This window comes from Hyperolius riggenbachi, chromosome 10 (genome assembly GCF_040937935.1).
Source record: "Hyperolius riggenbachi isolate aHypRig1 chromosome 10, aHypRig1.pri, whole genome shotgun sequence".
Classification (NCBI taxonomy): Eukaryota; Metazoa; Chordata; class Amphibia; order Anura; family Hyperoliidae; genus Hyperolius; species Hyperolius riggenbachi.
In genome coordinates, this window is record NC_090655.1 from 205,720,940 (window position 1) to 205,735,991 (window position 15,052).

Here is a 15,052-nt window from a genome sequence, read left to right on the forward strand (position 1 = left end):
TAGGAACCCCACAAGTGACCCCATTTTAGAAAGAAGACACCCCAAGGTATTCCGTTAGGTGTATGGCGAGTTCATAGAAGATTTTATTTTTTGTCACAAGTTAGTGAAAAATGACACTTTGTGAAAAAAAAAACAATAAAAATCAATTTCCGCTAACTTTTGACAAAAGATAAAATCTTCTATGAACTCGTCATACACCTAACAGAATACCTTGGGGTGTCTTTTTTTCTAAAATGGTGTCACTTGTGGGGTTCCTATACCGCCCTGGCATTTTAGGGGCCCAAAACCGTGAGTAGTCTGGAAACCAAATGTCTCAAAATGACTGTTCAGGGGTATAAGCATCTGCAAATTTTGATGACAGGTGGTCTATGAGGGGGCGAATTTTGTGGAACCGGTCATAAGCAGGGTGGCCTTTTAGATGACAGGTTGTATTGGGCCTGATCTGATGGATAGGAGTGCTAGGGGGGGTGACAGGAGGTGATTGATGGGTGTCTCAGGGGGTGGTTAGAGGGGAAAATAGATGCAATCAATGCACTGTGGAGGTGATCGGAAGAGGGTCTGAGGGGGATCTGAGGGTTTGGCCGAGTGATCAGGAGCCCACACGGGGCAAATTAGGGCCTGATCTGATGGGTAGGTGTGCTAGGGGGTGACAGGAGGTGATTGATGGGTGTCTCAAGGTGTGATTAGAGGGGGGAATAGATGCAAGCAATGCACTGGCGAGGTGATCAGGACTGGGGTCTGAGGGCGTTCTGAGGGTGTGGGCGGGTGATTGAGTGCCCTTGGGGCAGATAGGGGTCTAATCTGATAGGTAGCAGTGACAGGGGGTGATTGATAGGTAATTAGTGGGTGTTTAGGGTAGAGAACAGATGTAAACACTGCACTTGGGAGGTGATCGGACGTCGGATCTGCGGGCGATCTATTGGTGTGGGTGGGTGATCAGATTGCCCGCAAGGGGCAGGTTAGGGGCTGATTGATGGGTGGCAGTGACAGGGGGTGATTGATGGGTGGCAGTGACAGGGGGTGATTGATGGGTGATTGATAGGTGATTGACAGGTGATTGACAGGTAATTAGTGGGTTATTACAGGGGAGAACAGATGTAAATATTGCCCTGGCAAATTGATAAGGGGGGGGTCTAAGGGCAATCTGAGCGTGTAGGCGGGTGATTGGGTGCCCGCAAGGGGCAGATTAGGGTCTGATCTGATGGGTAACAGTGACAGGTGGTGATAGGGGGTGATTGATGGGTAATTAGTGGGTGTTTAGGGTAGAGAATAGATGTAAACACTGCACTTGGGAGGTGATCGGACGTCGGATCTGTGGGCGATCTATTGGTGTGGGTGGGTGATCAGATTGCCCGCAAGGGGCAGGTTAGGGGCTGATTGATGGGTGGCAGTGACAGGGGGTGATTGATGGGTGGCAGTGACAGGGGGTGATTGATGGGTGATTGACAGGTGATTGACAGGTGATCAGTGGGTTATTACAGGGAAGAACAGATGTAAGTAATGCGCTGGCGAATTGATAAGGGGGGGTCTGAGGGCAATCTGAGCGTGTGGGCGGGTGATTGGGTGCCCGCAAGGGGCAGATTAGGGTCTAATCTGATGGGTAACAGTGACAGGTGGTGATAGGGGGTGATTGATGGGTGATTGATGGGTAATTAGTGGGTGTTAAGGGTAGAGAATAGATGTAAACACTGCACTTGGGAGGTGATCTGACGTCGGATCTGCGGGTGATCTATTGGTGTGGGTGGGTGATCAGATTGCCTGCAAGGGGCAGGTTAGGGGCTGATTGATGGGTGGCAGTGACAGGGGGTGATTGATGGGTTATTGATGGGTGATTGACAGGTGATTGACAGGTGATCAGGGGGATAGATGCATACAGTACACAGGGGAAGGGGGGGGGGGGGTCTGGGGGGGGGGGTCTGGGGAGAATCTGAGGGGTGTATTATACACTTTGTATGCAGCGATTGTTGTGTTAACATCCCGCCGGCGCTTCCGTATGGCCGGCGGGATGTTGCGTCGGGTGAGCGGAGCCAGGCGGAGGCGGAGGATCGCGTCATGGATGACGCGATCGCTCCGCCCATGCCCCTACAAGGACCGCCGCCATTTGTCAATACGGCGGTCCTTGCGGGGTCCACTTCCCGGCCGCCAATTGTATATACGGCGGTCGGGAAGTGGTTAAGTCATTACGCTCACCTCTAGTGGTCATGCATGCTGAGACACTTGGTTTTGGGCCTTGCAAGCTCTGATAATGCAAAGGTCCCTGGCTGCAAGTGCTGTCGCTTTAAATGTATCAGGAGGCTCTGGACTGGAACACAATTTCGAGAACAGACGAATTTCCATGTTAAACACGAAATTCGGATTTGTTTGTGTTACGTAAACAATCGTAATTACGAAAAACGATCGTAAATTATGAAATTCCCATAAACGCGAAATGTTGCCTAATTTTCGCCATAATTGTAATTTCACCAACTACGCGAAATTTCACGTAATCGTAAATAGGTAATTACACTCGTCACTAACTGGGGTGACATGTTGTGGACATTCATTGCTATACTCAGGATTCTGCCGTACTTGGGGACAGCACCACAGATTATGAGGGAAAATGATTGATGGGGGGAATAATTTGTAGTTACAGATCTTAAAATCAGGAGTCCTAACTTTCATGGAAGAGGTAGAGAAGAAATGGGGGGGGGGGGGAGTAGAGGTAATTTATCACAAAAGCATACCATGCAGCATTAAAACGCTGACCACGATCGCGGAAGTGTGAACAGGGGTTTTACCGCACTAATCGCGGTAATATCACTGCGCAAAACGGTAGCGCTAAGCGCTGCCATTTTGCGATTTTAAGTGTGAAAGGGTCCTAAGGAGCAATGCAGATTAGTTGTAAGCTAGCAGGATTCTGTGCATGAAGAAAGGCATTTGCTGCTGGCAAAGTGCCCCAGTATCTCATACAGGCTTTAGTCATTGCATAGACAGATCATCACAGCCTGCCTTGTCCAGAGACCAGAGGGTGTAACTGAATAGCGCTGCGTAATATGTTGGCGCTTTATAAATTCAATAAATAAATAAAAAAATAAAATAGTGCAAGTAAAGTAGACGATGTGTACAGATCCATCTATGAAGCAAGTTAGGACCAGGTACTGTGATGAAAGTGAACAAAACACACTCACTTGATCCTTTCAGTGCCTCCTCCACTCACATAGCTTCTCTTGCAGCTTGAATCTCCCTGGTCTGCTCTGATCAACTCCTCAGCTCAATGTCAGAGAGAAGAGGAGCAGGAGAGACGGTGCTCTGCCTACTGGAGGGAATGGAGGTAGAGGAGGACAGCTGATCTGCTGCCTCAAGATCCAAACTCAAATGCTAAATACTGGAATGCACTTCTCTTTTCTGCTCTGTAGTCTTACCTGTTGCTCAGCTATCAGAAAACAACAGCATACACCCAGCTTACAGAAAGTGAGCTTTCCTTTTGTTTACCTATGTTAAACGTGGTATGTGACGCATTCCCCATATCTCATAATCGAATACGTTGTTACATTTCAGTCACAAGCATTAGAACTTACAATAAAACTTTTCTCTGCTATGAGCGGAACTTTAAGAGTCATAACCGAGGGTTTTTTTCCTAGTACCCCTACAGGTTAAATAGTCATCTATTTTTAACCTTATTGACAAAATTCCTAAGTTTCTCTTCTCAGACTTTGTGTTTTTGGAAAGCCAGTAGTTCAAAAGAGTTTTCACACCTCTAGCAGAACTACTGGCTTCAAAAGACTTTGTCTGATTTGTACACACCCAGTAGCTCCACCAGCTGCAGCTGAAACTCTTGTAACCCAAAAGTTAATAATCTTTATATTTCCTTCATATTTCATGGGTTAGAAAGATAACAGGTTGCCCGTCTTTGCAGAGGCTGTTGGGCTCACCTTAGCAACTGCTCTAAAAGGTTTTCAGGCCAACTCGACTTTCAAAATGTAGAGGAATGCTGAATTGAGGCAGTACTGTATTAATACGCATGTAATAACCCTCATGTTTGATGTGGATTTGTAAAGTCCTACTGAATTTGAATATGCATTCCATTTTGTAAAATGAACTACGGACATGGAAAGATGGGCAAAACAGTAACTCTGCCAAAATCTCTCTCCATGAACAGTGAACTGCCCCCCTGTTCCAATTACTCAAGGCTGGATTTGTGCGTGTCATAACCACTCCCAGCTACAGAGGGGGATAATAAACAGTGACCCACACAGGTCCAGGGTCCTTTGTTTTACTGTTGTCGAATTTCCATCAATCGACAGGCCAGCAAGACACTGGCCAAATGCAATACTTTGGATTATTTTAGTGCAAAGACTTTATGACTTTGGTGTGATCAATCCCATTCAAAAACATTAGCCAAGCGCTTTTCAAAGCACTAGCATTTTTAAAAGTGCTCAGAAGAGCCCTTGGTGTGCACCAGCCCTAAGATTGCTTGCTGTCTAATCACTGCTCTTTTGAGTGAATGTAGACAAGAGAAATCTAACAAATTACAAGTGTACTTACAAATATGGGACCCCAGAATGGTATTCCACTTGGCACCGAGCTGGAAATTGTAGTGAAGCCCACTGCAATCCCTAATGGAATCTCTATGATGGCAGCAACAATGACCAGAATCTGCAGAGAAAAATAAAGGGATTCACACCATGCTTGTTCTGTAGTAAAGCCCAGCTACTTTTTTTTAACCCCCCTTCATCCTAATCTCACCACCAGTGACCACCAAAAGTTCCACTTGTAATGCTCTGCTGGAGCTTCCACCCAGGTCCACTTGCTCCTGGCAGTGGTTCAGACTGCTGCACTTACTTCTGGGAGACAGCAAAGTAATTACTACACTCATCCCCACCTTTCATTGCTGATTGTAGGGGGGGGGGTCTCTTTTAGCCCAGCCCCTCCAATATACTTAGCAGCAGGGTGTGTAGTCAATCTATAACCCCACCCTATGCACTCCAATATACGAACCAGGAGGGTGTATTCAATCTACATATTGTAGAAGCCGTGGCAACAGTTTTAACATATTGAAGCAGAGTTTAACACACATTGGGCTTGATTCATCAAGCTGCCAAGTGACAGGCAGCCTATTGGGCCAATCAAAGTGCTGGGATAACATCCTAGAAACGAATTGGACCCAACGAGGCTCAGGGTAGGATGAGTGGAGTGACCGTGGGTTACAAGGAACGGACATAAATTACTAGCGTACGCTATGCTGCACTACCACAGCATAGTGTGCAGGCATGCTCAGATGTACCAAAATTCTATTCGGGTACATTCGAATTCGGGTCCGAAGGACATTCGGATTCGACCGCAAAATTCGGTTCGGATTCGAATTCAGTTCGGGTGTCGTTAACAAAATTCGGTAAAAATTCATGTTCGGGAATTTGGATGCGTTTTTTTTTATAAAGGGAAATCACATTTAAATAGGTGTTAATAAAAAAAATAGATTAAAAAAGTGAGGTGTGGCAGCAGTCAATGTATTGTGTGGACCCTGGCGGTGGGAACACAGACAGCAGGAGGATAAATACAGCAGGAGGAGGAGTGACGTATGGCACTGGCAGCAGGCAATGTATTGTGTGGACCCTGGCGGTGGGAACACAGACAGCAGGAGGATAAATACAGCAGGAGGAGGAGTGACGTATGGCACTGACAGCAGGCAATGTATTGTGTGGACCCTGGCGCTTGGACCACAGACAGCAGGAGGATAAATACAGCAGGAGGAGGAGGAGGAGTGATGTGTGGCACTGGCAGCAGGCAATGTATTGTGTGGACCCTGGCGTTGGGACCACAGAGAGCAGGAGGATGAAAATCAATGTGGCGTAATATGTTGGCGCTTTATAAATACAATAAATACATAAATAAATTCATAAATAAATACAGCAGCAGGAGGAGGAGGCGGAGTGACGAATGGCAGCAGGCAATGTATTGTGTGGACCCCGGCGGTGGGACCATAGACAGCAGGAGGATAAATACAGCAGCAGCAGAAGGAGGAGTGACGTGTGGCACTGGCAGCAGGCAATGTATTGTGTGGACTCTGGCGTTGGGACCACAGACAGCAGGAGGATGAAAATCAGTGCGGCGTAATATGTTGGCGCTTTATAAATACAATAAATACATAAATAAATTCATAAATTCATAAATAAATTAATGCAGCAGCAGGAGGAGAAGGAGTGACGTATGGCAGCAGGCAATGTATTGTGTTGTGGACCCTGGCATTAGGACCACAGACAGCAGGAGGATGAAAATTAGCGCGGCGTAATATGTTGGCACTTTATAAATACAATAAATACATAAATAAATTCATAAATAAATAAATACAGCAGGAGGAGGAGGAGTGATATATGGCAGCAGGCAATGTATTGTGTTGTGGACCCTGGCATTGGGACCACAGACAGCAGGAGGATGAAAATCAGTGCGGCGTAATATGTTGCCGCTTTATAAATACATAAATAAATTCATAAATAAATAAATACAGCAGCAGGAGGAGGAGGAGTGACGTATAGCAGCAGGCAATGTATTGTGTTGTGGACCCTGGCGTTGGGACCACAGACAGCAGGAGGATGAAAATCAGTGTGGCGTAATATGTTGGCGCTTTATAAATACAATAAATACATAAATAAATTCATAAATAAATACAGCAGCAGGAGGAGGAGGCGGAGTGACGAATGGCAGCAGGCAATGTATTGTGTGGACCTCGGCGGTGGAACCATAGACAGCAGGAGGATAAATACAGCAGCAGCAGAAGGAGGAGTGACGTGTGGCAGCAGGCAATGTATTGTGTGGACCCTGGCGGTGGGAACACAGACAGCAGGAGGATAAATACAGCAGGAGGAGGATTGACGTATGGCACTGGCAGCAGGAAATGTATTGTGTGGACCCTGGCAGTGGGACCACAGACAGCAGGAGGAGGAGTGACGTGTGGCACTGGCAGCAGGCAATGTATTGTGTGGACTCTGGCGTTGGGACCACAGACAGCAGGAGGATGAAAATCAGTGCGGCGTAATATGTTGGCGCTTTATAAATACAATAAATACATAAATAAATTCATAAATTCATAAATAAATTAATGCAGCAGCAGGAGGAGAAGGAGTGACGTATGGCAGCAGGCAATGTATTGTGTTGTGGACCCTGGCATTAGGACCACAGACAGCAGGAGGATGAAAATTAGCGCGGCGTAATATGTTGGCACTTTATAAATACAATAAATACATAAATAAATTCATAAATAAATAAATACAGCAGGAGGAGGAGGAGTGATATATGGCAGCAGGCAATGTATTGTGTTGTGGACCCTGGCATTGGGACCACAGACAGCAGGAGGATGAAAATCAGTGCGGCGTAATATGTTGCCGCTTTATAAATACATAAATAAATTCATAAATAAATAAATACAGCAGCAGGAGGAGGAGGAGTGACGTATAGCAGCAGGCAATGTATTGTGTTGTGGACCCTGGCGTTGGGACCACAGACAGCAGGAGGATGAAAATCAGTGTGGCGTAATATGTTGGCGCTTTATAAATACAATAAATACATAAATAAATTCATAAATAAATAAATACAGCAGCAGGAGGAGGAGGAGTGACTTATGGCAGTAGGCAATGTATTGTGTTGTGGACCCTGGCGTTGGGACCACAGACAGCAAGAGGATGAAAAATCAGTGAGGCGTAATATTTTGGCGCTTTATAAATACAATAAATACATAAATAAATTCATAAATAAATAAATACAGCAGCAGCAGGAGGAGGAGTGACATGTGGCAGCAGCAGTTATGTCACGGGCCATGGTACCTAGCGTTAGTACCACAGCAACTAAATAAAAACCAGGCCAAATTATCAGGACCAAGGGACTGAAGGTTGATGTCAAAGAATAATTCCCAGGCACCTCATGTCCTCCTCTCGCCAACAACAGGTGCCAGGAACGTGCCTTCAGTCCAGGACTGGTTAACCTTCAAAAATGTCAGTCTGTCCACGCCCTCTGGGGACAGACGAGAGCACTTCTCGGTGACCACGCCACCGGCCGCACTGAAGCACGCTGGAAGGGGGGCAAGACAATACTTCCAGGGCGTACTGCGCCAGCTCCCTCCAGGTGTGCAAGCGCTCCACCCAGTACTCCATGGGGTCCCCAGACTCCGCGCTGCCTGTGTCAAGCCCACTGAAGGACCCCATGTAGTCGGCCACCATCTGGGTCATGTGCTGGCTGTGACTTTCAGAGAAGGTGGCTGCTTCACGCACCTCCTCTCTCGGCTGCTTTACCGTCATGTACAACACCTGCGTCAATGACAGCAGGTCTCCTGGGCGCCTGACGCTGCTGCTGGCCGCAGGCAATGGCTGCTGGACAGGGACAGAGGGGGTGGAAGGCTGGGGGAAGGCTTCCTCCAGTCGCCGAAAAAGGATCTCCTGCAACTCCCTTGTTCGCTGCTCACGGTCTCCAGCAGGCAGAAACTGATCCCACCTCCCCCTCAGCCGTGGGTCCAGGATCATGCTGATGCAGGCGTCCTCCCTCGCTTGCATCTGCTTGACCCTGGGGTCTGTGTGCAGGCAGCACAGCATGTGCGCTGTCATGGGGAAGAGGATGGCCCGTCCAACAGAGACATCAGGGGCAGCATCCTCCTCCTCTGGCCACTAAGCCTCTTCCTCCTCTCTCCACCCTCGCACCACTGCTGCTGCGCTCCGATGTTCCCCCCCAGCAGCAACGTCCAGCACCTCCAACTCCTCCTCCTCATCCTCCTCCAGGGACCCAAATACCTGCGCAGCAGTGGACTGCGCAGGCAGATGCTGTTCCAGCTGCTTCAGGGCCTCCTCTCCCAAATTCACCAAATCCCCAAGTGCCCTGTCCAGCAGACAAATAAAGGGCACCCACTGGCAGAGGGATGCCCGTTGTTCGCTCACCAGGTTGGTTCCCTGCCAACACCAAGCAGACCTGCTGCATCTGCCCCCACTGTGCATTGGTGAGTAGCTGGACTTTGGTGGTGCTGCCGGTGCCGGCGACAGTGGCATCATAGATGTAGCGTTGGACAGCCCTCCTCTGCTCAAACAGCCGCTCCAACATTTCCAGGGTGGAGTTCCAGCAAGTTGGCACATCTATGACGAGGCGGTGTCGTGGCAGGCCCTCGAGCTGCTGGATGTCTGCCAGTTTTGCTGTGGCAGCAGATGAGCGGCGGAAAGTGTGCCTGTGGGCGGGAGGCAGCACCTTGGTCACACCGGGGAATGAATTGCCTGCACGGGAGGATGAGGAGGCCACTGTGAAGGGAGCTGATGAGGCCACTGAGGACTGGCTGCCGGGGAGGGGGCAGTAAGTTGTTGTTGCTGCTGCTGTGCTCCTGCTGCTGCTGCTGCTGGATGGGCAGGAGGGTCGGATGCTGCTGCTGAAATATGTGCAGTGGCTGTCTGGCTCTGACCACTGCCTGTGCCACTCTCTGTCAGCTTCGCCAACTCACTAAACTCCTCCAAATGTTTGCTCTCTAAGTGGGTCTGCAGGCACGAGGTACTCAACTTGAGGAGATCGTGACCTCTGCTGAGACTGACACAGCAACTGTTGCAAATTGCACGGGTCGCGTCCACTGGGCACTTGATGAAGTACCGCCAGACTGGGGACTTCAACCTGCTCTTTGAGCTTGAAGGCTGGGGTTTTTTGGTGCTCTTGGAGGATTGTGCCTTTTTTGGTTTGGTTGGAGGTTTGCTGCGGGTAGTGGTAGTGGCTGAAGCAGCAGGCTGTGGCTCCTGCCTTCCACGCCCTGTGCTGGCCGCCTTGCTGCTGCCGTACCTCTGCACCAGAGACGCCTCCTCCTCCTCCGATGATGAGCTGCCTTCAACCAACTGTGCTGGTGGTACTGGTGGCACATAGGAAGGATCCAGCACGTCATCATCATAATCCCCAAACAACTCCTGTGAGCCCGCCTCAACCAACTGCTCTACCCCAAAATCCCCTGCATCACGCCCCTCCTCCTCAGCGCCAACAACAAACTGCTCCACCTCTAACTCCTCCTCCTCCTTGCATGTCCCCGTCATGCTCACCTCAAACTGCTCCAAAACATCCCTGTACATGCTCACAGTGTCTGTGTCTGGGGAGAAGAGCAAGCTCAGTGAGGGCAGGCTGGTGGATGGGGTCACCCTGGCCATGGCCTCAAGCGGTGGTGGAGGCCAGCTGCGGACCGGAGTGCTGGTGGTGGTGGCACTGGTCTCACTGGTGCTGGAGGCCTGGCTGGAAACGGTGGCTTCCTGCTCCGCCATCATTTCCACCACAGCCTGCACCTCACTCTCCACAATAGGCCGGGGTGATGACCCGTCTCCAAGATGGGTGCAACGCTCTGCTGTTGCGCCTCTGCTCCCTCCTCCACAACTCTGAAGTCAGTGGCTGGCAGCGGACCAGTCCCAGACCTTCTGCTGCTGCTGGCAGTGGCTCCTGCAATGGCGCTGCCTCTCCTGGTGGTGCCTCGCTCTCTACCTCTGTCAGTCATTGTGCAATATACAAATACAGTAAAAAAAAATGTAGAAGAGGGCTGGAAAGGGTGTAAACTTTAATAAAGTCTGGGTTGGTGGTGACTGCTGGTGGTGGTGACTGGTGTTGAGTGACAACAAAAAATGAAAGTTTTTATTTTTATTTTTATTTAAATAGTAGTATTAAATAGTAATAGTAGTACTACTAACAGCAGTTGTGTAGTCTACAGTACTAACTAACTCGTGTGACGGACAGTGACAATTAAAGTCGGTCACACACGGTCAGACGCAATCAATAGGGTCGGGCAGATGACAGTCACAGGTCACAACGGATGCTGGCCTGTGATGTAAGTATTATTTATTACACAGTACAGAAGCTAATAAAATCACAAACTAAAAGTAGAAAAATTAACTGAACGGGTAGTAGTAGTAGTACGCAGGTAACTAATAAATCCCTCGAGTACTACACAATAACTAAGTTGTGCGGCAGACTGACAATTAAAGTCGGTCACACGCGGTCAGACGCAATCAATCAATAGGGTCGGGCAGATGACTGTCTGTCACAGATCACAACAGATGCTGGCCTGTACACAGTCAGTAACTAACTATTGATGACAGTCACAGGTCACAATGGACGCTGGCCTGTGATGTAACTATTATTTATTATTATTACACAGTACAGAAACTAATAAAATCACAGACTAACAGTAGAAAAAATTAACTGAACGGGTAGTAGTAGTAGTAGTAGTAGTAGTAGTAGTATTAGTACGCAGGTAACTAATAAATCCCTAGCGTACTACACAATAACTAAGTCGTGCGGCAGACAGTTAGTGACAATTAAAGTCGGTCACACACGGTCAGACGCAATCAATCAATAGGGTCGGGCAAATGACAGTCACAGGTCACTCACAACGGATGCTGGCCTGTGATGTAACTATTATTTATTACACAGTACAGAAGCTAATAAAAGCACAGACTAACAGTTGAAAAAATTAACTGAACGGGTAGTAGTAGTAGTAGTAGTAGTAGTAGTAGTAGTAGTAGTAGTAGTAGTAGTAGTAGTACGCAGCTAACTAATAAATCCCTAGTGTATTACAAAATGACTAAGTCGTGCGGCAGACAGTTGGTGACAATTTATGTCGGTCACACATGGTCAGACGCAATCAATGAATAGGGTCGGGCAGATGACTGTCACAGATCACAAGGGATATTTGCTGGCCTGTACACAGTCAGTAACTAACTAACACAGTACTGAAGCTAATAAACTAACAGACTACAGCAGTACTAAATAATTAACTAAACTAGCACTAGTACACAACTAACTACAATCCCTAACCTACCTAAGCTAGTAGTAGGCTAAGGCTGCCCTAGGCTAGCAGGCCTAGCCTGCACAAAGATTAACACTAGCCTAGCACACTATACACTAGCTGACTACAAACAATCAAATTACTATCTAACTATATAAGAGTACAATCAATGTGTTTAGGAGGTGAATAGGATGCAAACCGCTAGGTTTAGCAATGAGAATGCACTTGCTCAGACGCAGCAGCACTGGAGATACTCTCAGTACCAGCACAGTCACACAGGTACGTGGCTCCACAAGATGGCCACCGCCTTAGATAGAAGAGGGGAGGGCCAGGCTCCCCTCCTCTGATTGGTTGCTAGGGTTGCCAGGTCCTCGGCTGGAGGACTTCTAATTGGCCCAATGACGTCATCCCCGAATCCCAAAGCCGAACCCCGAACTCACCGCGTCATCCGGCCGAATTCGAGTGCGCACATTCGGGAACCTTCGAATTTAGATTCGCCATGATTTTTAGCATTCGGGTTCGGCTTCGCCTTCGGCAACCCTGAAAATCCACCCGAATTTTTGGGTAAATTCGCATTCGGGGGTCCCGAAGAGCACCCCTGCCTGCTGTAAGCCAAGCATACACAAACACTGCTACCGGACTGAAGAGAACTGAAACTTTGTCAATAGTAAACCATCCGAATGACATAAAAGGTCTTGGTCTGCTCACGGACAGGCAGAAAGGTACTGACAACAAGGACTGGACATAAGGCAAGCTCAGGCAAAGAAAACAACTACAACCAACCATACTCCCTTACCAGTCTGATTGGTTTTGGATTTTTCTAATGAAAATATTTACCCTATCAGACAAGACCTGCACATGCCGCATCCCCAAGTAAGAACTTGATTTTGAAGAAGAGACCAGCTCGGATACTTTGAGAGGGGCAAAAAACGCTAAATAAATCAGACAAAAACGAACACACTTCAGATATATTCCGAAAAACAAACTTTAGACACAACGATAAATCAATTAACCACTTTATTTTCAAATACAATATTGTCACCATACATTGTGCTAGGAACATAATCTGAATGTTGTTATAACTAGGATGAATAAGCAAATAACATTAGTGGGTTTAACTTATAGTTAGCACTGTTTTTGTAAAGCTGTAATGGATGTAAATGGGGAAATAGTGCATTTTTCATTTTTTTTTTCTCTACTTTTCCCTTGCATTGAAAATAAGGTAATTACTAAACACAATTATCACACGCTAAAAGCCTAATTTGTCCTGGAAAAAAAAATAAAAAAACATATATAGAGCATTTAGGTGTGATTAGTAGTAATACAGTTATTGGCGAATGAATGGGAGCAGTGCTCATATGTGACAATTAATTTGGTCCTGAAGTGGTTAACCACAAAATAACTGTTCACAGCAGGTGAATTGTAGAGTTTCCTAAAAAAGGAAAAACCTGCAAGAACCTGCAAGGTATAGTTTGGGATGTACTCTTAATATACATTTTGTATTAAGAAAAGTAACTTGGGGAGGAATAAAGTTTTGATAATGGCAACTCTGCCAATACTGTTGAAGATAAATTCATTCCACCCCTCAAGTAACTTAGAACATTGTGCTATAGTGTCTTTAAAGAACATAGGAAAAAGGGCTGTCACAAACCCTCGTACCTAGTTAATAATCTCACAGTTTTGCCAGCTAAGATCTACCTGTGTCTTGATCCACCTTACTGTCATGCTACTACAGCCTATATTAAGGACTTGTTTTGTTTTTGTTTTTTTTCCATTCAGTTTATAGTTGGTTCAAAGCACAAAATTTGTAAGGGTGGGGTGGACATAGCTTCTTTACTTGAAGTAGTTGGATTTATCAGAGTGAAAATCAGTTTGTCTGCATAGACTTGTTGTATGATCCCCTACTGGCAGTCCACTGATGTGCTCGTTGGTCTGGATTGTCTTAATCAGGGTTTCCATTGGCAAGTTGTACAAAATGGGGGATAAGGGGAAGCCCAGGCAGATCCCGTTTGATAACTTAAACTCACTCTCACTAAATGCCCATTAACCTCCTTAGCGGTAATCATCACGAGTACAGCTAGGGGTGAATTTTTTTTTTGCCAGGAGTGATAACCCCGAGCTGAACTCGTGGTAGCCGCTGGAGACCTATGCGGGGCAATGCGCACAGCAGGTATTCCTCCCCCCCCCCCCCCCTTCGGATCCCGATGTCTGCCGTCATTTTTCTTCCTCTCCTCCGAGGCTTTGCTTCCCCCTGGGGCTCTGTCTGTTGTCATGATGACAGTCGGCAATCTCACTATAGGGTTGCAGCACCACCTGCAGGACAGAGGGAAAACTGCAGCGCTGGATCCCAGGGAGGTGAGTGAGTGCTGGGCTGCTGCAGATCTCCCAGCAACATAATTTTTTTTCTGTTTTTAAGGTCTAAAAACATGCAAAAGAATTGTATCGCTTTCAAACCCTAAATCTGGAAAGAATCATACTGCCAAGGGGGTTAATAGCGATGCAAGCTGTCTCATTTGCATACAGGTTCTTAATTCTGGCAATAAATCCTGTTCCTAGGTTAAAGAGGGCTAGAGTTAAGAAAATACATTTTCTGGACAGCCTATTAAAGGGCTTTTCCGCGTCAATGGTTATGAGCACAGCAGAGATTATTTTATTTTTTGCAGGGAAATACAAAATGATTGACCGATTGGAATTTTATGTTATTAACCACAATTTTTACACCCTTTCATTCATTAACTCTTTTACTACTTATCACAACAACATGATTGCTGTGTTCCTGATGCCCGAGGTACATCCAGTGCAGAATGCACATGCATATGCGTCGAGGAACACAGAGAAGCACAGATCAGAATGTGCAAAGTATGTTGAAAAACAATAAGAAGTTAAGGGGCACACCATGAAGGGGCAAGACTCGACACCAGATGGGCAAAAATAACCAATGACCTAAATCCTAAGAGGATAAGAAGATAAAAAAACAAACACGCTAGTCAGAATGTTAACTGTCACGAAAAAGGGGAGGAGGATGTGCTGTACCCAATGCACACTGCAGCACCCCATAATGAAGACCAGTGCAAAATCTGAAACAAGGAACAAAATCAAACAACCTGTTAATAATAGTGGAAGTTACTCTTAAGCAAAGGGGTTTTTTTTTGTCTGTTTCCAGCTGGTATAATGCTTTGTCCATTTTAAATGTGTGTGTCATTGCAGTAGGGTGGGAGCAGGGCCGGGCCGAGGCATAGGCTGGAGAGGCTCCAGCCTCAGGGCGCAGTGTAGGAGGGGGCGCAGAATTCATTCAGCTGT

General features: G+C 46.9%; 1 protein-coding gene across 7 annotated transcripts in view; it reads right to left on the reverse strand.

Moving 5' to 3' along the window:
- LOC137536227 (membrane-spanning 4-domains subfamily A member 4A-like) overlaps nt 1-15,052 on the reverse strand; it is a 106,528-nt gene that overhangs the window by 42,836 nt on the left and 48,640 nt on the right. For 6 of the 7 annotated variants that reach the window (XM_068258351.1, XM_068258349.1, XM_068258347.1 and 3 more), the window contains exon 3: nt 4,525-4,635. The exons of the other annotated variant lie outside the window; for it this stretch is intronic. In XM_068258351.1, coding sequence (XP_068114452.1) covers nt 4,525-4,635 — 111 coding nt within the window. The remainder of the gene's footprint in view (nt 1-4,524; nt 4,636-15,052) is intronic. 7 annotated transcript variants of the gene reach the window in all.